Here is a 23,243-nt window from a genome sequence, read left to right as displayed (position 1 = left end):
TTTCATCTTACTTGAATTGTAAACGTTTAAGAGTCAACAAATGGAGAAATTTTCCCTTTTGAGGGACTGATAGTTAATTAGTGTAAGATGAGAACACGTTTTTTAAAAAATCTGGGTGAATTAGTTCCCAGCCACATTTATTTGGTCAGTTTGTTAAATATCAGTTTGCCATATTTTCATTTGCATATCAATGTCTTTCAGGAAATTAAGTCAAATAAGAGTAACATTTTCTGGTGCATCTTTTTGTACACTGAAATTCAGCAAAATAGTATAAACTTTAACTTTCTGCAATAGTCATGGAGCATAAATTACCAGGAATGAGTTGGTAATTTGAAATTACAGGTTTAAAGTAGAAAATGAACAGGAAAATGACGACCAAGCAAAGAATGATTTTGGATTTACTGACTGTGCATTTACTCAAATGTCACCATTATCGTAGATCCTATTTTCCTTCGTGATTGGTTCACTGAAACTTACCTTGCATTCACATGCGCAAATGTGGCCCAGTAGATTCTATGCTGGGGAGACCAAGTCTGAGCCTGGAAAACTTTTCAACATAATGCCTACAGATTGAATAATGGAAAAACTGGGACAAAGGATGAACACGTAATATTGAGGTAAACGTGGCTTTATATTTGTTTGATCCTTTTTAAAACAAAATCAAAGTAATCCCATTGTAAACACTCATACATTTTAAATATCGTGCACTAATGTATAAGAAAATATAACCAAAACTGTACCAAATACCAGAGGGTCCTATGTTTTCACAAGAGAAAAGGCCGATTTTAGTAAGTATGCAAAAAGCCTCAAGTAACACTTTTTTTTTCCTGATTAGTTGCCAATTAGAAGATGCCTCTGCGCTGTCAACAGAAATTAACATTCGTCAAAAAACAGAGCCTTGAAAAGAAACAATTGTATGTTTTAGCAATTCCTCCTTTCAAACCATTTGCTGGCTTTTCAACATGGCATCCTGCAAGTATATGAAGTATTCATCCAAGACTCTACAAGGCAACTAATTTGATCCCTACGCAGTGAATACAGAGATTATTCTGCCAAAGATCAAATCAAAACAAAGCAGAGCTTAAAACTTGGGTAGCATGGACCAGATTGCTACTTATGTCCATTTACTCCATGCTGTTTACATTATACAGCACCACACAAACTGTCATAGCTGCATTTTTGGCTGAAAGAAAGAGTGAAAAAGGTAATTTTATTTCCTGTCTGAGATGGGACAAATTCTGGACAAAAAGGTGGCATGGCACTGTTGCATCTACCACTGCCCATCCTCCCATTCAAGACATAGGGATATTGTCTATGCTCCAATTTGCGGGAGGAAAGCAGAACAGTATACACACTGCCAACCAGTCCCGGGAACTGTAATTGCAACTGGATAGCTGAGTAGGCAAAGAGATAACGATTAAAGGGTGGTAATCATTTGTGCTTTTTTTCAGCTTTTAAAGGGCAAATAAGCTTGACTTCAGACAACTTCCTCAGTCACTGAAAATGTTAACTAAGCCTCCATAACTAATGTTTCTCATATAATTACAAAATTTGACTCTAAATTGATGTGGAAAACATTGTATTGCTGATGTGTAATGTATTACAGCTGTAACAAGAAATACCATTTCTTTTATTCTGACATGACAATGAGTCAGTCCTCATCACACAGTTTGTACAATTAAAAAGGAACATACAGAAACAAAAATGTCAAACTAGTTACTGTATTGCCCGTAAACAGAACAGTTAAAAGATCAAGGGACAAAGCTTTCCTCTTTGCTGGTGATGTGTTTATTCTGTGGGTGTGTTCCAAAGATAATTTACAGAAGTCAAAACTGAAAACAATAACTTGCAAATGTAGTGCTTCAGGAGCAGTTTGAAGAGCTTGAAATTTTCCACAAGGCAACGCACACCCAAAGAAGAAACCAAATCTCTCACCAATAACAGTAAGCTCCACAGGTTCACTTGTGTTAAAGCAACAAGTCCTACCAGCATTCCCACGTCACTATTTTCACACTTGTTTTAAAAAACCCTGCAAGTCACTGATAACAGCAAGACATTCTCTCTATATATTCTCTATATTTCTATTTTTGTGTTTTACTGCTACTGCAAATTTGTAATTAAATTTCCTTTTATTAAATAAAATAAACCATACTTTTATTTTGAATGTTGCTTGGGAGTGATGCCAGAGTTGAAGAACTTGTATCATACATAGAGCATTAAAGTTTAAACTAATGGAGAATTCATACCAGTTTCATGAGGTTTTTTTTAAAATACTTGTAAGATAGAGCCAACAATTACTGTTGTGATCTAACAACCAATTACGGATCATCAACTATGACATCTTACAGTTTCATGGGAAAATTAGAGACACCAGACATTGAGAATAATGAAGAAAGGGAACTTTTCTTTCCCTGGGCATTGTTGAAAAGTGTTGTAAAACTGATAACTAGTGAAATCCAAATGGATAGTTCAGGATGGCCCTGATGTTTTAGCAGTTGATCACTGGATTAAATATGTGGTTGTATAACTTAATTCCTGTGTTGAGGGAACTTTATTTATTATTTAAAGATTTGTTACTAAAGATTAAAAATCTTCTATTAAAGAGTTATGTCAATTCTTGTGGTTACAAAACATTACCAGGCAGCAGTGGTGGGGAAACAAAGGGGAATCATGCTTCCAGGTCTACCCAGAGGAGTAAGTATTTCATCAAATACAAAACAGGACTGCTGGTAGCTGCAGGAAGCTATGGCACAGCCACTCCAACCTTTTGGCTGAAGGAAAACAAGTGGCAGTGGAAAAGAATAATTTTAAAATGGTGGAAAAAACAATGGAACTTTTCAATAAAACTCAGTATAATCACAACTTTACACCATTGTGACAGGTCTTTTAAAAGCACTTTTCAACAATGCCCCAGGAATGAATAGAATATCGCACCAATGATAGTCACTGCTTTTATTTTACTTGTGCGAAAGGCTCCCATAACCCAATCATACTTGCTCCATTCCAGTCATGGGCCTTTACTACTCATGAACTAACAGTAACACATTCACTGGTACAAAATCCTCCATTTATTATTCCAGCACGCTTTTCACAGTTTTGTAGAAACTAAAACCTTGTCACTTGACTGTTCAGAGCTCTCTCCCACAGATCACAATTAGGATCCTGAAAACAATTTAAAAAAATGTTTTTAAGTAAAGATTTGGATCCTGTGGTACACAGTTCATCTTCCTCTTTAATCCAAAGGATCTTTTGTTCAATTTAAACAACAAAACTTTCTTCATGCCCCCAAAAACAGCAGGATAGAGGTTCACTTCTACAATTGTTTGAATTTCTTTAAAGCCAAAAAGCAGTTCTTTGTTGACAGAACTGTGGAAGGCAAAGCACACAGCGCTGGTTCCTCTTTAACAGGGTCTTTATTTCTTTACATATTGGTGCTCATTCGAGTTTGACTGTTTGCAGAATTAAGTTCACCTTGGCTTCCTTCTCGTGGAGGGGACTGTCGGGAAATAAAAAAAAACAATTAATGGAGGACAGTCATAGTTTTAGTGCCTGGGATATTTGCTTATCAAGGCAAGTTGGAACACCTACATCAGTAACTAACTAAATAAATGACAAGACCATTAACCATTAATGTATGGAATTACCTGGCAAGGAGTCTCACAACATCAAGTTAAAGTCCAACAGGTTTATTTGGTTGTAAAAGCCACTAGCTTTTGGAGTGGTGCTCTTTCGTCGGATAAGCGGGAGCGCTGTTCACAAACAGGGCATATAAAGACACAAACTCAATTTACAAAGAAACGGTTGGAATGAGAGTCTTTACAGGAAATCAAGTCTTAAAGGTACAGACAATGTGAGTGGTGAGAGGGTTAAGCACAGGTTAAAGAGATGTGTATTGTTTCCAATTAGTGAGGGACAGTTCGTGAGATTTTGCAAGCCTAGGCAACTAATGGGGTTTACAGATAGTGTGACATAAAGCCAAGATCCAGGTTGAGGCCGTCCTCATGTGTGCAGAACTTGGCTACCAGTCTCTGCTTAGCAACTCTGCGTTGCCGTGTGTCATGAAGGCCAAATGCCCGGGACCACTGAAGTGTTCCCCAACAGGAAGAGAACACTCTTGCCTGGTGATTGTCAAGTGGTGTTCATTCATCCGTTGTCATAGCGTGTGCATGGTCTCCCCAATGTACCAATGTACATTCGACCTTTGATCTTCGGGTAAGCATTCTCCAAGGCAGCCTTCACGACAGATGACAGGGCAGAGTCTGTACCTTTAAGACTTGATTACCTGTAAAGACTCACATTCCAACCATTATTTTGTAAATTGAGTTTGTGTCTTTCTATGCCCTGTTTGTGAACAGAACTTACCTGATGAAGGAGCAGTGCTCCAAAAGCTAGTGGCTTTTGCTACCAAATAAACCTGCTGGGCTTTTAACCTGGTGTTGTGAGACTTCTTACTGTGTTTACCCAGTCCAACATCGGCATCTCCACATCATGGAATTACATGATCAGTTGCTAATGCAAAATTGAATTTTAACAAAATAAAGCAAATGCCATGCAACCTTTTAAACCAACGCGTATCAGGTCAAAATCTCAATAGTAAGTTGAGTATATTATCTGAACTGAGAATTGTTTAAAGTTATTTATTAGTTTCACAAGTAGGCTTACATTATCACTGCAATGAAGTTACTGTGAAAATCCCTAATTCCGGCGCCTGTTCGGATACACTGAGGGAGAATTTAACATGGCCAATCCACCTAACCAGCGCGTCTTTCTGACTGTGGGAGGAAATCGAGCACCTGCAGACAAGGGGAGAACGTGCAGCCTCCACACAAACCGTAACTCAAGCTGGGAATTGAACCTGGGTCCCTGATGCTATGAGGCAGCAGTGCTGACCATTGTATCACTGAATGGTTTTCATAACCTTAGCCTCCAGAAATGTTATATCAACCAAATTCATTTATAAATAACAGTTGTTTGCTTAACATTAAGTATTGGTTAAAAAGTAAACTTGGCAAGAAATAGGAGAATAATATAGTCAACTGTGGAGTTCATTTAACTGTAGAGTTAGATGATTGATAAGGGTAGGACAGTGGATGTTGTCTACATGGACTCAGTAAGGCTCCTGACAAGGTCCCTCATGGCAGGCTGGTGCAGAAGGTAACGTCGCAAGAGATCAGAGGTGAGCTGGCAAGGTGGACACAAAACTGGCTCGGTCAAAGACGACAGAGAGTAGCAGTGGAAGGGTGCGTTTCTGAATGGAGAGCTGTGACAAGTGGTGTTCCTCAGGGATTAGTGCTGGACCTTTGTTGTTTGTAATATATATAAATGGTTTGGAGGAAAATGTAATGGATTGATTAGTAAGTTTGCGGAAGACGCAAAAGGTTGGTGGATTTGCAGATAGCGATGAAGACCATCAGAGGATACAGCAGGATATAGATCAGTTGGAGACTTAGGTGGAGAGGGGGCAGATGGAGTTTAATCCAGACAAATGTGAGGTAATGCATTTTGGAAGGTCTAATACAGATAGAAAATATACAGTAAATGGCAGAAGCCTTCAGAGTATTGATAGGCAAAGGAATCTGGGTGTACTGAAAGTGGCAATGCAGGTGGAGAAGGTAGTCAAGAAGGCATATGGCATGCCTGCCTTCATCGGCCAGGGTATTGAGTTTAAAAATTGGCACATCATGTTGCAGATTTATAGACCCTTAACTAGGCTGCACTTGGAATATAGTGTTCAATTCTGGTTGCCATACTACCAGAAGAATGTGAAGGCTTTGGAGAGGGTACAGAAAAGGTTTTCCAGGATGTTGCCTAGTATGGAGGGCATTAGCTATGAGGAGAGGTTGGAGAAACTTGGTTTGTTCTCACTGGCGCGACAAAAGTTGAAGGGAGACCTAATACAAGCCTACAAGAAGTCTCCATGGCAGATGGAGTTTAATTTAGACAAATGCGAAGTGATGCATTTTGGTAGACTGAACCAGGGCAGGACCTACTCAGTTAATGGTAGGGCATTGGGAGAGTTACAGAACAAAGAGATCTAGGGGTACATGTTCATAGCTCCTTGAAAGTGGAGTCACAGGCAGACAGAGCAGTGAAGAAGGCATTCAGCATGCTTGCTTTTATTAGTCAGAATACTGAATACAGAAGTCTTGGTGAAATTGTACAAGACATTGCTAAGGCCACACTTGGAATACAGTGTGCAATTCTGGTTACCCTATTATAGAAAGGATATTATTAAACTAGAAAGATTGCAGAAGAGATCTACTAGGATGCTACCGGGACTTGATGGATTGAGTTATAAGGAGAGGCTGGATAGACTGGGACTTTTTCTCTCTGGAGTAGGAGGCTGAGGGGTGATCTTATAGAGATCTATAAAACAATGAGGGACATGGATCAGCTAGATAGTCAATATCTTTTCCCAAAGGTAGGGGAGTATAAAAATAGAGGGCATAGGTTTAAGGCAAAAGGAGAGAGATACAAAAGTGTCCAGAGGGGCAATTTTTTCACACAAAGGGTGGTGTCTGGAACAAGCTGACAGAGGTAGCAATAGAGGCGGATACAATTTTGCCTTTTAAAAAGAATTTAGATAGTTACATGGATAAGATGGATATAGAGGGATATGGGCCAAATGCAGGATTGGCTTTAAAATAAAAAGGGCAGCACGAACAAGGTGGGCCGAAGAGTCTGTTTCCATGCTGTAAACCTCTATGGCTCTAAGGTTATGAGAGGCACGGACAGAGTAGATAGTCTGAAGCTCTTTCCCAAGGTGGAAGAGTCAATTATTAGAGGGCATAGGTTTAAGGTGCGAGGGACAAGAGTTAAAGGAGATGTATGAGACAGATTTTTTAAACAGAGAGTAGTGGGTGCCTGGAACTCGTTGCCGGGGGAAGTAGTGGAAGCAGATACAGTAGTAACTTTTAAGGGGCATCTTGACAAGTACATGAATAGGATGGGAAAAGAGGGATATGGTCCCCGGAAGGGTATGGGGTTTTAGTTAAGTCAGGCAACATGGTTGGTGCAGGCTTCGAGGGCCGAAGGACCTGTCCCCGTGCTGTAATTTTTTTTGTTATTTGTTCAATGGATAACAGAAACACATAACTACTATGGTGTTACAAGATCCCCTCTCACAAAACTGTTGAGTTATTTACTAAAACACAAATTAACACATCAACCCGACTACTTCAACATTGCAAATATTTACACTAATGGTTAAACTTTTTTTTATGCACCACTGAAAAGGTGTTCCAGCAGAAAGCATCATATTTCAGGGTGTCACTCATTCATGGGGAAAAAACTGATTGTCTGAAATTAGGTCTCAACTATCAAGACGATCAATTAAATGTCTGATTTGATTAAATGCAAACATATCAATAATAATCTGATTTGGTGATTACCAATAAAGAAATGGAAAACAGTACAAAACCAGCCAAATTTGGTTTTAAGGTCACCATCCTCAAACTGTAAAGCAGGAGAAATCGCCCAGTCCAAAGTTTCTGAAACCTCGGTGTAGTTGATTTAAATGGGATCATGTTCTAGGACCCAGCCACCACCACAGAGCTGAACATTTCTAGATACAGTGTCATTTGTGTAACAAAATTATTTTAATTCTGCAGTTCTGAATAAAATGCTAATTCCCAGAACTATCTGTAGTGCGGACTGCTGCTTGACGGGAGATGGACGCACTGATTGCAGATGTTGCTGGTTCTCAGTGAGAGATCGCATTTGGCCAAAATGGATAACAGAATACAGGTACTTGTGGGAAGGATGGAAGGTGGGCAGTTTAAAGAGCAGAAGATTCAGTGGGCCTCAGCCATGTGTGGTAGAGTCAGAAAAGTGCATTGGTAGGCAGGGTGCAATTGAGGTTAATCCTGTCAATATAGTGAGCAGGCAATGAGTTTTTGTTTGGTCATTGGTGGAAAGCAGATAAGTCATGCAGCAGGGTTGGGTGTCAGGAGAGGTGTATGAGATTAATCAATTTTTGTTTAAAAGAACACCCTTTATCAAATGGCTGCCAGATGACTGAATAGGGCTTGAGAAATGTGCACTCACAACTTATTTTGATACTGACTGTTAATTTCTCTGGCAATCATCAATGTGTGATACACGATATTGAAAAGCCTGATCACTGTGCCATCTACAGGCATAACTGGTATTGCTTCAAAAGGTTGATGTTTATATCAGACTGAGCCTGGACCAGCAGGATGCCACACAATCTGAAATATCGCAACCCACTCAGCACTTTTAATATACAAACCTCAAACCTCTTCAGCACAGGGAAGAAAGCATGTTGCAGCTGAAAGGATTGTTTAAACAAATTTGAAGGTCTTTGATTAAGTTTGTCTTCTCTTTTGTTTAAAGATCAGTTGCTGCTATTGACTGGCCATTTTTTTAACTTCACTTTTTCTTTCCCACTTGTTATTCAGTGACTGGCACAGCCCCTTCTGATCTGTTATATGCAACTCTTAAGAATACAAATTATGAGTCAACAAAATTTTGAAATTTGCACCTATGCATATGGCCACCTCCTCTACATACTACTTGCTTATTAACATTTAAATCAAGCTTTCATTTTAAAAAGTTCTAAATAACTGCAAGCTGGACAACTGTTACAGTAAACATCTGGAAAATAGCTTCAACGCTAGGTGGGCTAAATTACTTGCAACTTAAGATAAACTGATCAAAATTAAAATTATCGTAGTTTCTTCATACGCTCTATATACTGTTTCCCCTGATTCTGTCGCTTGCTCTGTACAGCAGCTTGCATTGATGGTACAATTGTCCCAAACAACAAAATGAGACCAAAAACCCTGAATCAAAGAAATATTCTCAATACTACAACAGCGATTACGCTTTTAAAATACTTTCTAAATGTAGCTGACTCTCAACTGCCCTCGGGCAACTAGGGAAGGGCAATAAATGCTGGCTAGCCAGTGACACCCATGTCCCAGAAATGAATAAAGAAATCCAGTGATGTGCATCTTAAGATAGTGAAAGATACGATATAAATATAGCATTGTTTTTCTTTCTACTTATCAAGACAGGTGATCAGAACTTGATCAAAGAAGCAGGTTTTATGGCAGGTCTTCAAGAAGAAAGGTAGTGATACAAAGAGAGTGAGCTCCAAAGCTAAAATCCAAAACAGCTGAAGGCAGAGTTGGCAATGGTGAGGCAGAGGAAGTGGGATTCACAGAAGATCAGAATTGGAGGTACACAAAAAGTTTCCAGAAGGTTGCTGGGCTGGAGGAGTTAGAGGGGTCAGGAGGGGCAAGGGAATGCAGGGATTTGAACAAGGGACCAATGAACCAGGACTCAATGCAAGTCAATGAGCAAAGACCTGATGAGTGAACAGAATTTGGTTCGAGTTAGGGTACAACTAGCAGAGATTTGGATGAGCTTAGGCTCTTGGCGGAAGCAGAACAGGACTTCAACCAGAGTATTGGAATAGTCAAATCTGTAGTATGGTTGAAAGTTCTGGCATAAGATAAGATGGGCTGAGGCATGGGTGAAGATAGATGATGACACAATGTGGAATACCTGGGTTAAGCAAGTGGGCAAAAAGTTGGCAGATAGGGCATAATATGGGAATATGTGACATTGCCCATTTTGGCAGGAAGAATAGTAAAGCAGAACATTATTAACTGGAGAGGGTGTTACAATCCCAGCTGATATTATTACTAGAAAAGTCAGATCCTAGGATTGAATCTGACTTGATAGATCCTAACTTTTATTTTTTGTTGAGATACATGGATGGCAGCTACTGAAGAGTCACAAAACTGCCAATGAACTTTTAAGAATAGAACATTCAAAGAGGGAAAGGTATAATTCACTATACCTTCACCCCAGCTATACATTTACAGATTTCTGAGGATGACACAAATTACAAAATCTATATTGTGCTTAATGTTTTCAGTGAGTACAACTTATGTAAATCAATAGGTGAAATGTGTTTAGACACTGTACACTGTGAAACCAAGTGACAGATGCCACCCAATACAACTTCTGCAGATTTTTATCAATCCCCCCACCCAAAGAGCCTTGTCACATTGCAAGCCAAATGGTCTCACTGGAACTCTGACTTTCACACAAGTTTCCAAATTCCACTCTCGAAGAACACGCCTCAAACAACATTTTCTCTTGGTTAGCTTCACCTAGGATCCACCTCCAGAGTTCCACCCTCTCCCTCCAGTATTCCTCTGCTTTGGATCACCAATACATTCAAGCTTCCACACAATCTCTCTGTTACTGAGCATGCCAACGGAACAATGTTGCCCGAGAGGCTGTATTAAGGTATCACAAACCTTTGGGTCACCTTGGACCTCTAGCGTCTCAGAAGCTGACTTTAAATATGCTTCCTGCAGCTGTTCCTTTAGCTCAGAGATCTTTAACTTTATTGAACAGAACTTTTTTTAGATTCCCGTCCTTGTTTCTTTAACTTCACAGTATTCCTGGAACTCTTTTCTGTCTCATTCTCTGCTTTGTGGGACTTTTGATCCTTTAACTTTGGATTGTCTTTCCCAAAAGGTTAGCATGCAACTAAAGCTAGTAATTAGGAAGGTAGGTGGAATGTTAGCCTTCAGGGCAAGGGGAATGGAGTATAAAACTGGAGAAGTCTTATTGCAACAGTACAGGACATTGATGTACAGTTTTGATCTCCTTACTTAACGAGAGATAAGCTTGTATTGTAAGCTGTCCACAGAAAGTTCACTAATCATAGATTCATAGAAGCTCTACAGTGCAGAAGGGAGCCATTCGCCCCCATTGAGCCTACACCAACAACAATCCCACACAGGCTCTATGCTCGTAACCCTACATATTAACTCTCATATTAAGAGGCAATTTAACATAGCCAATCAACCTAACCCGCACATCTTTAACCTGTGGGAAGAAACCTGAGCACTCAGTGGAATCCCATGCAAACACAGGGAGAACGTGCAGACTCCATACAGACAGTCGCCCAAGATTGGAATCGAACCTAGGTCCCTTGTGCTGTGATGCAGCAGTGCTAACCACTGTGCCATGGTGCCATGTGTCTGCAGACACAGCAGCTCTTCTACTTTACACCCTTTAGTATTTTTCCTGAATACTGCAATCACTGCTCTTGTTTCTTTCCACCTTTTAAAAGAAAACTGCAGTACAGAAATTTGAATTGTATGGTGTGAGAACTCTTAAGTGTGAAAGATAGTTGGTGCAAACTTTTGAAGTTTTTATATTATAACTATTTCCCATGGTATTGCTCAGAGCAATCTTTTTCAGTTTGTAATGTGATGGTCACGTCAATCAGAGGTTACTCTGACTCCTGAATAAAGCATTTTCCTATTTAGTGCATGGCAAATAGTTGACTATTTTATGTAGCAAGCAACTTGTCTTGTCACATCTTGAGTCTGATGTGACAAGTTGATTACTACATAAAGTAGTAAAAATATGATGCAAGGGGTATTATATTTGCACACCAATTTTGAAGAAAGGCTTAATTGACAGTTTTCTGAAACAGAGAAATATTAAGACAGGAATTCTGAGTGATTCAAAATTATGGCAAGTTTCGAGAGGGTAAATAGTGACAGAATGTTATCTTTACTTGGTAAATAAGTAAAAGAGGATTCAGATGGATTATCACTAGAATAATAAAGTGGGTAGAGGGAAGAACATAGAACTCTTTACAATGCGCGTCCATTGAGACAGAGTCTATGTCAATAAAAGGAAATCGAATAAATACTTCAAGGAAGAAACATTTAAAAAAAAACAAAGGTAAGGGGTAAGGAAATGAAACCAGACGCCAGCTGAAAAGATAACATTAGAACAGGCACAGGATGTAAAAAACTATATTTTTAAAAGCTTTCATTAGCGGGATCTACATTACAGTCCTTGAAATTTGAACAGATAGCATTTTGGAAGGGCATAAAGTATTTTTTAAACAAGGAAAGGTTTATTGAAATGGCATAAACGAAACTTGAAAACTTGCATTCTCCTTTGTTTGTTTATTCCACGTTAAGTACACGAGTAGCCCGGGGGGGGGGTATATATATCACATACTTCTCACAAAAGTTAAAATTTAATGATTTCAGAAGTACTCATTCAATAAACTTTGCAACTTTAAATGGATGGAAACACAGAATAGATAATACACCTGTATTTAAACAGCCAATGCATTCATTTAGTTTGCATTACAGCAAATCCACTAGTTAGGCTTACACTGAAATCTACCTTGTACCTTGACTTAGTTATCATTTAATGCCCAAGTACCTTAACATGGATTTGATTGCGCAGAATGGCAGCTCGGAGAATCATGGCTTTTGCTCTTCTTTGGAACTCTTTGCCCATCTGCAAGGACTTTTCAAATGTTGTGCTGCGTTGATCTACATCCCTGGCATACAGAATCTATAACCAATCAGAAAATAAATCAGTTTAAATATCTTCTTGTCCATTCTTATTTCTGAATTAAAGATACCACTGCATAATCTAATCATCATCAATATTATGTTGAATGACGAAGTTTGTACATTAACTAAAAGCAATATTGTAACCTGGTTAAATGTACAGATCCCATGCAGGTCAGATTACATTATTGGCCATTCTACATATTACACAAATACAAATGTGAAATAAATATTTGTGCTTTGTTGTTTGAATTGACACTGCCCTGAATAAGATACTCAATCAATATTCATCATCTGTTCTTCAGTAGATGTTTAATACTATCGAGTGACTTCACTGAGAACTATTTAAAAACCAAAAATGTAGGAATCAAAAAAGGCATTGAACCCATGCAGCTTATATCTCAAGGCTTGATCTAAGTAGTTTGATGTTAGACTTGTATTAGTAGTTTAATGCCAAAATAATTAATTAAGATTCATCTTGCAGAGGCAATTTGAATCCCCCCCTCCAAAAGTTGTAAAATTTAACGTCATCCATCTATATCATTTGAGCATATGAGTTGACTATGTTACATAATCAAATCATTTCAGGAAGCAGAAATTCCAAAAAGATGAATTTGTAACCACACCTTGGGATACATTTCCTCAGGTCTCAGAAGAATGTCATGCATTTGGGTGCTTCCTGCATGACAATTGCAATTTGCAGTTCAGTTCTCCCAAGTAAAATGAGATATATTCATTAAACTACTTGAAATAGAAATGCTTTACCATGGCCTTGAAAAATCAGCACTGGATTCATTTGGCAAATTTTAGAAAGTCAACAAGTGCAATCAGTTTAGGCAAGCTATCTGCACTATATTTTTTAAAAACTAAAGTTTAAAGTTTATTTTGTTAGTCACAAGTAGGCTTACACTCACACTGCAATGAAGTTACTGTGAAAATCCCCTAATCGCCACACTCCAGTGCCTGATTGGGTACACTGAGGAAGAATTTAGCATGGTCAATGCACCTAACTTGCACATCTTTGAACTGTGGAAGGAAACTAGAGCACCCCGACGAAACTCACACAGACTCAGAGAGAACATGCAAACTCCACGCAGACAGTGACCCAAGCCAGGAATCAAACCCGGGTCCCTGGCGCTGTGGAACAGCAGTGCTAACCACTGTGTCACATCCTGTGTGGCATCCTATTGCTTCCTATCTATGAACATACATGCATGAGTAGAGTATTGCCTTACATCCTGCCCTACCCTTCATGCAGTGCAGATTTTGAATTATCAGCAATTATTTTGAAGGGGAATTTGGGTGTGAAAGTCATTAACATCCAGCACAGATAACTCAATTATGTTAGAATCAGCCTGAGTATTTTTAAGGAAGGAAATTTTGTGAATTCTTAGTAGAGTACTGGTACGTAAAAATACAGCTCCGTGGACCGTATAACCTTATGCGACAAGAGCTCTATCGAGCTATCTGTAGAACTTCTGACAGTTGGTTTGGAATGATATTAGCAGAGGTTCACAAAAATGAATGGATTTGAAGTAGGACGATTTCACAGGATAACTACTCCTGAGTAAGATCATGTGTTTTTTTTTTGCTGATAACACTTCCCCATGTTTAGTGATCTGTGCCCACTCTAATGTTAATATCACCAAACATGATCAGCTTGTCTGTCTTTGATGTCGCTAAAATGAGGGAGTGGCGGTCTTCATTTAATTTCTCCTTGATGACATCAGGATTAGTCATTCTGGGGTGTGCGCTGATGGTGGCAGCTTGCTTCTTGCCTGCCAGTGGGATCTTGAGTGACATGAGGTGGTCATTTAGACCCTTTGGAATGTTGGTCAGCTTATTCACCAATTCATTTTTGACTGCGATGCCTACATCAGCCTCCCGCTAGTTTTCTTTAGCTCAATCACTCTGGAAGAATGTGCATCGTGCCCCTATTTCGTGCAGTTGACCTTGACAGGTTTCGCAAAGTTCGACAATGTCAACTTTATATCAGACTAGCACTCTACCCACTAGGGAACCCTCTCTGTTCTGCTTTATCAGCATGGGCATTGTCCATGAGTGTACACACATTCCACATATAAAAAGTGAGATGCGTTATATTTGCTCTCTTTCTCTTTTTGACATTGCTACCATTAAAGTGATGCCGACCAGCTGTTGTAAGGTGGCCAGTTTTGGTGAAGCAGGCAATGTGTGGGGGCATCTTTTCCAGCCCCTTCCTCAGACTATGGAAGTGAGCAGCATGGTCCTGAAAAGGGCTGCTCAGTTGCTCAGGTGGCTGCCAGGTTTCACCACTGCTTTGATTCAATAAAAGATGACCCCACGGTCTGAGTGGCCTGTTGCAAGTTTGCAGCTACAACTTCCAGAGTATCACAACTGCTGCTTCATTGCTCATCCATCCCCACAGGATTTTTGGATGATAGACTTATGAAGGTGATTTGAGTGTGAATTGGATTTAAGTGAGGGAGAGTTGTTGCACTGTCAGCCTCATTCTCTACTCCCATGTCCATCTGCATCCAGTGGCAGGACACATCCTGACTAGATCCATTAGAACGGACAGAGGATTGTTTAACAGATTTAAAGTAGAGTGTGGGCATAAATGGTACTTTTTAAAGTTAGGACGTAGCAAATAGAGTACCCAACAGTCAGTGCTGAGGCCTCTGCTATTTACAATCTATATTAATGAGTGAAGAGATAAGAAGTTAAGTATCTAAGTCTACACTTGATACATGGCTAGGTGGAAAGGTAAACTGTGAGGAGGACAGAGAGAGGATGCAAAGAGATACAGATGGATTAAGTGAGTGAGCAATAAGATAGCAAATGAACTACAATGCAGGGAAGTGTAAAATTCACTTTAGTCAAAAAAAGACTGGCTGAATATTTTTTGAAGTGAGAAACTTGTAAGTATGGATATTCAAAGATACTTGGGTGTGCCTATACAGGGAATGCAAAAAGTTAACATATGGGTACAACCAAATGTTGTACTGAATCCTTGAGAAACCAGCAGCCTTAAACGAATTAATTGATAGAGAATCCACAACTCTGAGGTAGAGAATTCTAAGCAAGTAGAAAGGAAAATGGCACCTTGTTTTTTATTGCAAGGAAACTGGCACATAGGAAGAAAGAAGTCTTCTTAGAGTTGTGCAGGTTTTGGTGAGACCACATCAGGGGTACTATTGCAGTTTTGGTGCCCACATTTAATAAATGATATACTTGCATTGGAGGTGGTGCAGCAAAGATTCATTAAATTGGTCCCTGGATGACAGGGTTGTCCAATGATGAGAGGCTGAGCAAATTGAGTCTATTTTCTCTGAAGTTTAGAAGGATGAGAGACAATTTCATTGAAACTTGCAAAATTCTGAAGGGGCTTGATAAGGTAGATGCTGAGAGATTGTTTCTGCTGGTCAAGGAAACTAAAATGTGAGGACACAGTCTCAGGACAAGGGGCCGATCATACAGAAGTGAAATTAGGGGAAATTAGTTAATTTTAAAGAATTGTTAGAATTCTCTACCTCAGAGTTGTGGATTCTCCATAATTTAATACATTTAAGGCTGATGGTCTCTCAAGGAATCCGGGATATAGGGAATGGGTATTAAGTGGAGTTGGAGCCCAAGATCAACTATGAATGGCACAGCAGACTTGCAGGACCATGTGGTCTAACAGTTAATTTCTATGATGTGGAGATGCTGGCATTGGACTGGGCTGGGCACAGTAAGAAGTCTCACAACACCAGGTTAAAGCCCAACACGTTTATCTGGAATCATGAGCTTTCGGAGCGCTGCTCCTTCATCAGGTGAGCAGCACTCTCCTGATGAAGGAGCAACGCTCCAAAAGCTCGTGATTCCAAATAAACCTTTAAGCCTTTAACCTGGTGTTGTGAGGATTCTTATACTTCATTTCTAGAAAGCAATTACAAAAAACAGAATCTTTTATCAGGTTTTGTTTTAGAACATAAGAATGGAAAAGTGAATTATATTGTAATGCTTATTGAGTTAGTTATAATTTAGCATGTAATTATTCCAATTACCTCACACTCTAAGATCCATTATAGATTTAGTAAATGGTAAGCAATTATTTCAAGCATTGCTCATTAAGTTTTTAAACACTGTAGTCAAGTTCACACATTCTAGGGCACTCCATCAGTTAGGTTAGGCAGTTAGCCAGAAAAAAGGCTAGAAATAGAAATAGATTAGATAAAACAGATAGTCAAGTCTTTCCTAGTGCCATTTTGAATTCCCAGAAATCATGAAGGGGAACAGAAAGATCATAAAAAGAAGGTATTCATAATTCTTCCAACATTAAAAACTTATCATAATATCACAAATTGAACATAATCTTAGCAATAGTTCTTTCACATTCTCAAACCAAATCAATAGAGAAGAGGTGATAATGGAATAATAATAATAATAATAATAATAATAATAATAATAATAATAATAATAATAATAATGGAATAGTTCATTTTAATTATTACAGGTGCCGAAGTCAGGAAATGCACAACCCAAAACATAATAACAGAGTTTTTGTATAGGTGTAAACATGCAAAATCAGTATTGGACTCAAGTGATTCTTGAATATACAGTACTTCCTATGAATCTGATCTCTCACAAAATGGAGCTGACAGCTAAGTCTTACCTTGCTATGTGAATCAATTCTACCATTGATTAATCCCTCCAGGATAAGATGTGTTAACTCATCCTCCAGTGCACCCACTGTGGTGTTGAAAGAAATGGCCATCTTGTTCATGTCAGCAGAAACATATGGACTGAAATACTTAAAAAAACACAATGGCCTTTAGGCAGGGCTGGTGAAATCCAACATTCTAAGATCATAGGTTTACTAAGAAGGTAACATTTAGATATTTTTGCATGATTTCACGGGCAGTGCCAAAGCGACTGTGATCACCTGACCTTGCGGAACGTTTGTCAACAGGATCTAACAAACTCTGGACTTCCCTCTTCCTGGCATCAGTCTGAACCTGGCACCAAGTCAAGTGCATCTCCAGACATCAAGCAACAGTGATATCATCAAACAGGGTGAATTGCCAATTAATTCAAGTATTCCCACAGACAGAAAGCCAGGAAATAAAATGCACTGATTTTATTTCAAATTTTACAGACAGCGAAATAAATGATTGCAACATACCCGTGGGTTCAGGTAGAAATAGAAATATCATGAAGAAATGTTTTATCACAATAGAGAAATTTAGCTATGAATAATCAGTGTGAATATTCAGCAGTAATTATGATCTTATCATGTTGTTGAAAACTCAGTTGCACCTCATTCAATAAGGTGTTAAGTTTTTCAGGGTTTTTTTTTTAAAACAGTCAGACTAATAGCACAAATTCTCATTAGTTTAGTGATTTCTACTTGGAAGAAGTCTAGGGGGACTCCAATAGTGAACCTTCTGAGGAAGTCTGGTTCCAGATTTTGATTCCTTCTCTACAGATGTTGTCAGGCCTGCTGAGAATTTCAAGTAAGAACATAAGAAAAAAAAACATAAGAAATAGGAGCAGGAGTAGGCCATCTAGCCCTTCGAGCCTGCCCCGCCATTCAACAAGATCATGGCTGATCTGAAGTGGCTCAGTTCCACTTTCCCGCCCTCTCCCCATAACCCTTAATCCCCTTGCCTACCAAAAACCTATCTACCCGCGTCTTAAATATATTTAGCGAGGTAGCCTCAACCACTTCAACGGGCAGAGAATTCCAGAGATCCACCACCCTTTGAGTGAAGAAGTTCCTCCTCAACTCCGTTCTAAACTGCGCCCCCCCCCCCCCCCTTTTCTTGAGGCTGTGCCCTCTAGTCCTGCTGTCCTTTCTGAGCGGGAAGAACCTCGCCACCTCTACCCTATCCATCCCTTTCATCATCTTGTACGTCTCAATGAGATCTCCCCTCATCCTTCTAAACTCTAACGAGTACAAGCCCAGTCTATTCAGCCTCTCCTCATAGCTCAACCCCCTCAACTCCGGTATCAGCCTAGTGAACCTCCTCTGCACTCCCTCCAAGGCCAAAATATCCTTGCGCAGGTGCGGCGACCAAAACTGCACACAGTACTCCAGCTGCAGCCTCACCAGTGCCCTGTACAGTTGCAGCAAGACCTTCCTAGTTTTATATTCAATCCCCCTTGCTATGAAGGCCAGCATCCCATTTGCTCTCCTGACCACCTGCTATACCTGTAGGCTGGGTTTTTGTGATTCATGCACAAGGACCCCCAGGTCCCTCTGCACCGAAGCATGCTGCAGCTTTTCGCCCTGTAAGTAGTAGTCCTTCCTACCATTATTTCTACCAAAGTGGATAACCTCACCACTTGCCAACATTGTATTCCATCTGCCAGGTCCTCGCCCACTCGCTCAGCCTATCTAGATCCCTCTGCAGACTTTCCACACCCTCCACACAATTTGCCGTTCCACTTATCTTTGTGTCATCAGCAAATTTCGACACCTTACACTCGGCTCCCTCCTCCAGATCATCTATATAAATGGTAAATAGCTGAGGCCCCAGCACCGATCCCTGGGGCACTCCACTGGTCACCAACTGCCAATCTGAATAGCACCCATTGACACCCACTCTCTGCCTCCTATTTGACAGCCAATCCCCTATCCACGCTAACACCCTACCCCCAACTCAATGCCCCCTAACCTTCTGTACTTTCTGTTTTTGTTTCTGCTCCTCACATCAATAGTGGGGAGAGCACTTGCAAAACCAAGATGAAGACCCATGGTTTGTGGTACAGATGCCACCAAGACTTAAAAGCATGAGATAAATCGGGAAGTAGTCATTAGGTAAAAGGTTTAAAAGCCTGGAAATTGGAGGAGGAAAGAAACTATGAAACCAACTATGATCTATTTTTTAATTGCCTATAGATTATAACTTAACAAAGGAAGATATATTATAATCAAATTTTGTTGAGATATTTTAAAATTACATTTCACAATTTAAACACTCTACTAAAGTTCAAATCAAGTAGTCAGGAAGGAGTGGCACAATCAGAATACAAAAAATGGATTCATGAAAAGAATATGATTACAAAAAAAAGTGAAAATTAAAAACAAAGTATTTTGTAGTTGAAAAATAATTAAGAGTCTTAGGTACAAAGATAGTATCTTCTCAACGTACCTGAATGAGGGCTCTGTTCCTGATTTGTGTGTAGAGTGTCTTAACATGGGGAGCTAGATACATGTCCAATAGAAGGTTGTCCTGTTATAAGGGAGGAAAGGGACAGCAAGAGAGAACGTGAGGGGAGAAAAGCAAAAAGATACATATAATTGATGAGAAAATGAGCCACCAATGCCGCACTACAATAATCTTTTTCTAGTCAAATAGGCTCGTGAAAAAATACAACATAGAAAATGAGGGGGTAGTCTATTAATTCATGAGATTTTCATTGTGAACCACAACTATCACTTCCTGGCCTCTTTACACAGTAACAACTGGTATAGCACCTTTAATGTAATAAAATACCTCAAGGTGCTTCACAAGAATGTTCTGAAGTGGAGAGGTGAAGTAACTTAGGAAAAGAATTCCAGGGCTTAAGGCTTTCGCAGCTGAACACATGACTACCAAAGGTGGCACAATTAAAATCAGGGATCCTTAAGCATTGGTCACGGTTTTTTTGAAGGGTTGCAGGGCCAGGAGAGATTACAAGGATAAAAAGGAGTGAGGGTATGAAGGGATTTGAAAAGACTGATAATTGTAAAAAAATTGTAAAAATAAGGTTGCTTGACTGGAAGGCAATCTAGATCAGCAAGCACAGGGATAATGGGTGACTAGGATTTGGGAGGACATAGGCAGCAGTGTTTCGGATGACCTCAAATTTATAAAGTGTAAAATGTGGGAGGCTGGTCAGAAATGTACGGTCAAGTTGAGTTAACAAAGGAATGAATGGGGGTTTTGGCAGCAGATGAGCCAAGGCAAATATGAATTAAGCAATGTTATGGCAGAAATCTACAGATTATGTGATTGCGTAGATATATGCTTCATATAGAGACAAACTCTAAGGAGCAAAATCCAAATGAAGGGAAGATTGTTGTGAAGGATGAGCTGATTTGAAGAAAAAGTAACATCTCTGATGTGGAATATATCTACATTTCTCATTAGATTGCTATCCTCTTTGGAGATGGGGCATTAGGCTATGCCCAAGTAAAATTAAGCGGCTAAAATCTGCACAAATGCACAAATCTGAACAATGCTTGATTAAAATTCAAGGATGGCTTCAGTCACTTATCTGGTTGCAACCAGCTTGAAATGGACAGGAAATTTTCTTATAAATCACTTTCCCTTACAACCTAGTTAATGGTTGTAAAATCCTTGGATCCTTACAGAAATATGTACAAACGCAGTACAAATAGTTGGTGATCTTCAGACATTACTATGTAATCACAAATGTCCCACCCATGAAGGGTGCGAGTCTGAGTAGCATATTTTGGAATAAATGTGTGACAGAGTATTGGGCTAAATGCTGCTACTTCTGAACTCACTATATCATCCCACTTATCACGCCATTGCAAATCACTATTGGTTTTCAAAAACAAAAACCAGTTGCGATGACCACGCTAGGGGCATAAAAGTAAGTACAGCCCCCAGGTGGTGAGGGACACGACTAATTACCCCATAGTGTAGGTAATTTTAGGAGCCCCTTCGGTTGGTTCCCTTGTGTGTAGTTGGGCTGGGGCAACGCCTATAAGGTGATACTTCCTTGGTGGGGGCAGGATGCACTAATGCTTATGAGGAAGGTCCTCTGTGTTGTGGGGGGAAATTATTTTAATGCAGATTGGGAAGCCTTTTATAAATGGCACATTGATCTATCAGGCCCACCCTATCAACGTGATGCTGCAAACCATGCCCTTGAGTGACCAGAAAACTTAGAGTGAAAACTCAACCATGCATCTGTTCTACTTTGGTTTTCAGTCTGAATCTAACACAGATTTTTGGAAAATTCCACACTCTGAATTTAAATTTTCCATTTTTTGACTGTTTTCTTCAAGGTTGGAATGAGAAATACTGGGTTTTGCTAAATAACAAGTTGTTTTCATTATTTCATTTTATCAGTTTCTCACTAAGAAAGGAGCAGAAGAGTAGGTTATTCAGCCCCGCAAGCCTATTTATCATTCAATTAGATAAGGTTGACTGTATCGTATCTCAAATCACCTGCCGTTCATCTTTAACTGTCGATATTTGTTTAACAATTATCTGTTGTCCTCTCTTGAAATTCAACTCATCCAGTAACCACGATCTTTTAAGGAAAAAAAACTCAACATTTCCAATATCCTTTGTGTGAAAAGATGCTTCTTGATTTCATTCCTAAATGGCCGAGCATCTAATTTTATCATGTCCCCTTGTTCTGAATCACTCCATCAGAGGAAGTAACTTCATTGTATCTACTCTACCAAATAATTTATTAATTTGAAGTAATTTAATTAGATCACCCTCAACCTTCTACACTTCAGGAGAATAAGACCCTATTTTGTGCAACTGACCCTCACAATTAAGCCCTTTAATAATTTGGTAAATTTGCATTTGACCAAAATTGGTTTCCTCCAGAGATGTGGAGCCCAGATAATATAAAAGCTCTGTGCAGCTGAAGCATATTTCCTCCCCTTTGTACTTTATCTGTCTTAAAGGAAAGGCCAACATTTCATTAGCATCTTAAATCAATCTTTGTATCTGTGCACCAACTTTAGGTGATTTGTGTGCTTGACATCCACAAATACTTCTGTTCCTCCAGTTTCTAGTGTCTCGCTATTAATTTTCCTATTAAACTTTCTTGGTTCCAAAGTGAAATTTTTAAAGTGAAACAGCTTGTCCTGTTTTGTATTATACTTCAATATAAATGCAGACATAATATCGTCAAAATTAACAGTTGCCACAGACGAAAAACAGACAGATGTTCTACTTTACTAAAATCTTTTGTCAGGGTCCTAAATCAATTTCCATGGATTATCTGTTATTCGCCAATACTGAATGGTCCAGGTGGTGCTACCTGAGCATCATGCATAATTGTCTATAGCTTCACATATTCAAATACATAATGCTGTTGTTTATTTAACCATGTGCAACAGGACTGAAAGATAATCAAACTGTATGTCTCAACATCTACATTAATGTGTACATCTGCAACCAAAAGAAAATATGCAGACAATATATGTGAAATATATTGTATAGGCCTGTTAAGTAACATGTGAATGGGGAGAATTTAAGATGGATCATAATGCACCCACTCATCCTATTTATGTAAAAAAAAATTCTGATCTTTCAGATTCTAACTCACCTTCATTTCATCTAACATTTTCAAACAGGAAGCATATTTTGATTCATAAAACTTGAAGATAATGTCTCGAACTTGAGGCTCCAATTCAAGGAATAACTTAAAAGAGCTTGCAGTGAAGAAAAATAAATGTTAAGATAAAGATTCATCAGTTTACTAACAATGCAATATCCAGTGCCAAATTTACATTTTCGATTTGCAATAACAATGGTATATAATAGTGTTTTCTTATTCATAGATTTACTCTAGCTTGGTGCAGATAAATTATATCAGCTGTCATATTTTAGCCTCTTTCATTTTTTCCTCCTTTTCAGGCTGCTTCAGGCATGCACCATTTTTCACTTGAAGGAGATGCAGGCCACTAGCTTTTGGGCACCATCTTCAGCTAATAACAAGAAGTGCAAAATTCTTTTAGTGCAATAATAAATTTAACCTATATTAATATAAACAAAAATTCAGAAGTTCATGTATTAATTATTGGAATGTTTTAATTTTTCAGTAGGCCTTTTCTTGCCAAGTGTTATTGCAGGAGTACAAGAGCAGTTTGTGGGGACACATGCCCCTTGTACGTCGAGGTTATATGGTTATATTCTCTGGGTTATACTG

The 23,243-nt window shown here is 39.1% G+C and overlaps 1 protein-coding gene across 4 annotated transcripts in view; it reads right to left on the bottom strand.

The window, feature by feature from the left end:
* Positions 1 to 610: 610 nt before the first annotated feature.
* The window catches only part of gps1 (G protein pathway suppressor 1), a 58,314-nt gene continuing 35,681 nt past the window's right edge, over positions 611 to 23,243 (bottom strand). For all 4 annotated transcript variants that reach the window (XM_080208842.1, XM_080208843.1, XM_080208844.1 and 1 more), the window contains 5 exons: positions 22,641 to 22,746; positions 19,490 to 19,570; positions 17,008 to 17,145; positions 12,238 to 12,372; positions 611 to 3,496 (listed from right to left, as the gene is read on the bottom strand). In XM_080208842.1, coding sequence (XP_080064968.1) covers positions 3,422 to 3,496; positions 12,238 to 12,372; positions 17,008 to 17,145; positions 19,490 to 19,570; positions 22,641 to 22,746 — 535 coding nt within the window. In that variant the 3' untranslated portion in view covers positions 611 to 3,421. The remainder of the gene's footprint in view (positions 3,497 to 12,237; positions 12,373 to 17,007; positions 17,146 to 19,489; positions 19,571 to 22,640; positions 22,747 to 23,243) is intronic.

Source organism: Carcharhinus amblyrhynchos, chromosome 21, assembly GCF_965287045.1.
Source record: "Carcharhinus amblyrhynchos chromosome 21, sCarAmb.v2.hapA, whole genome shotgun sequence".
Taxonomy (NCBI): Eukaryota; Metazoa; Chordata; class Chondrichthyes; order Carcharhiniformes; family Carcharhinidae; genus Carcharhinus; species Carcharhinus amblyrhynchos.
The sequence above is the reverse complement of the archived record's forward strand: the minus strand, read 5'-3'. Positions and strand labels throughout refer to the sequence as shown.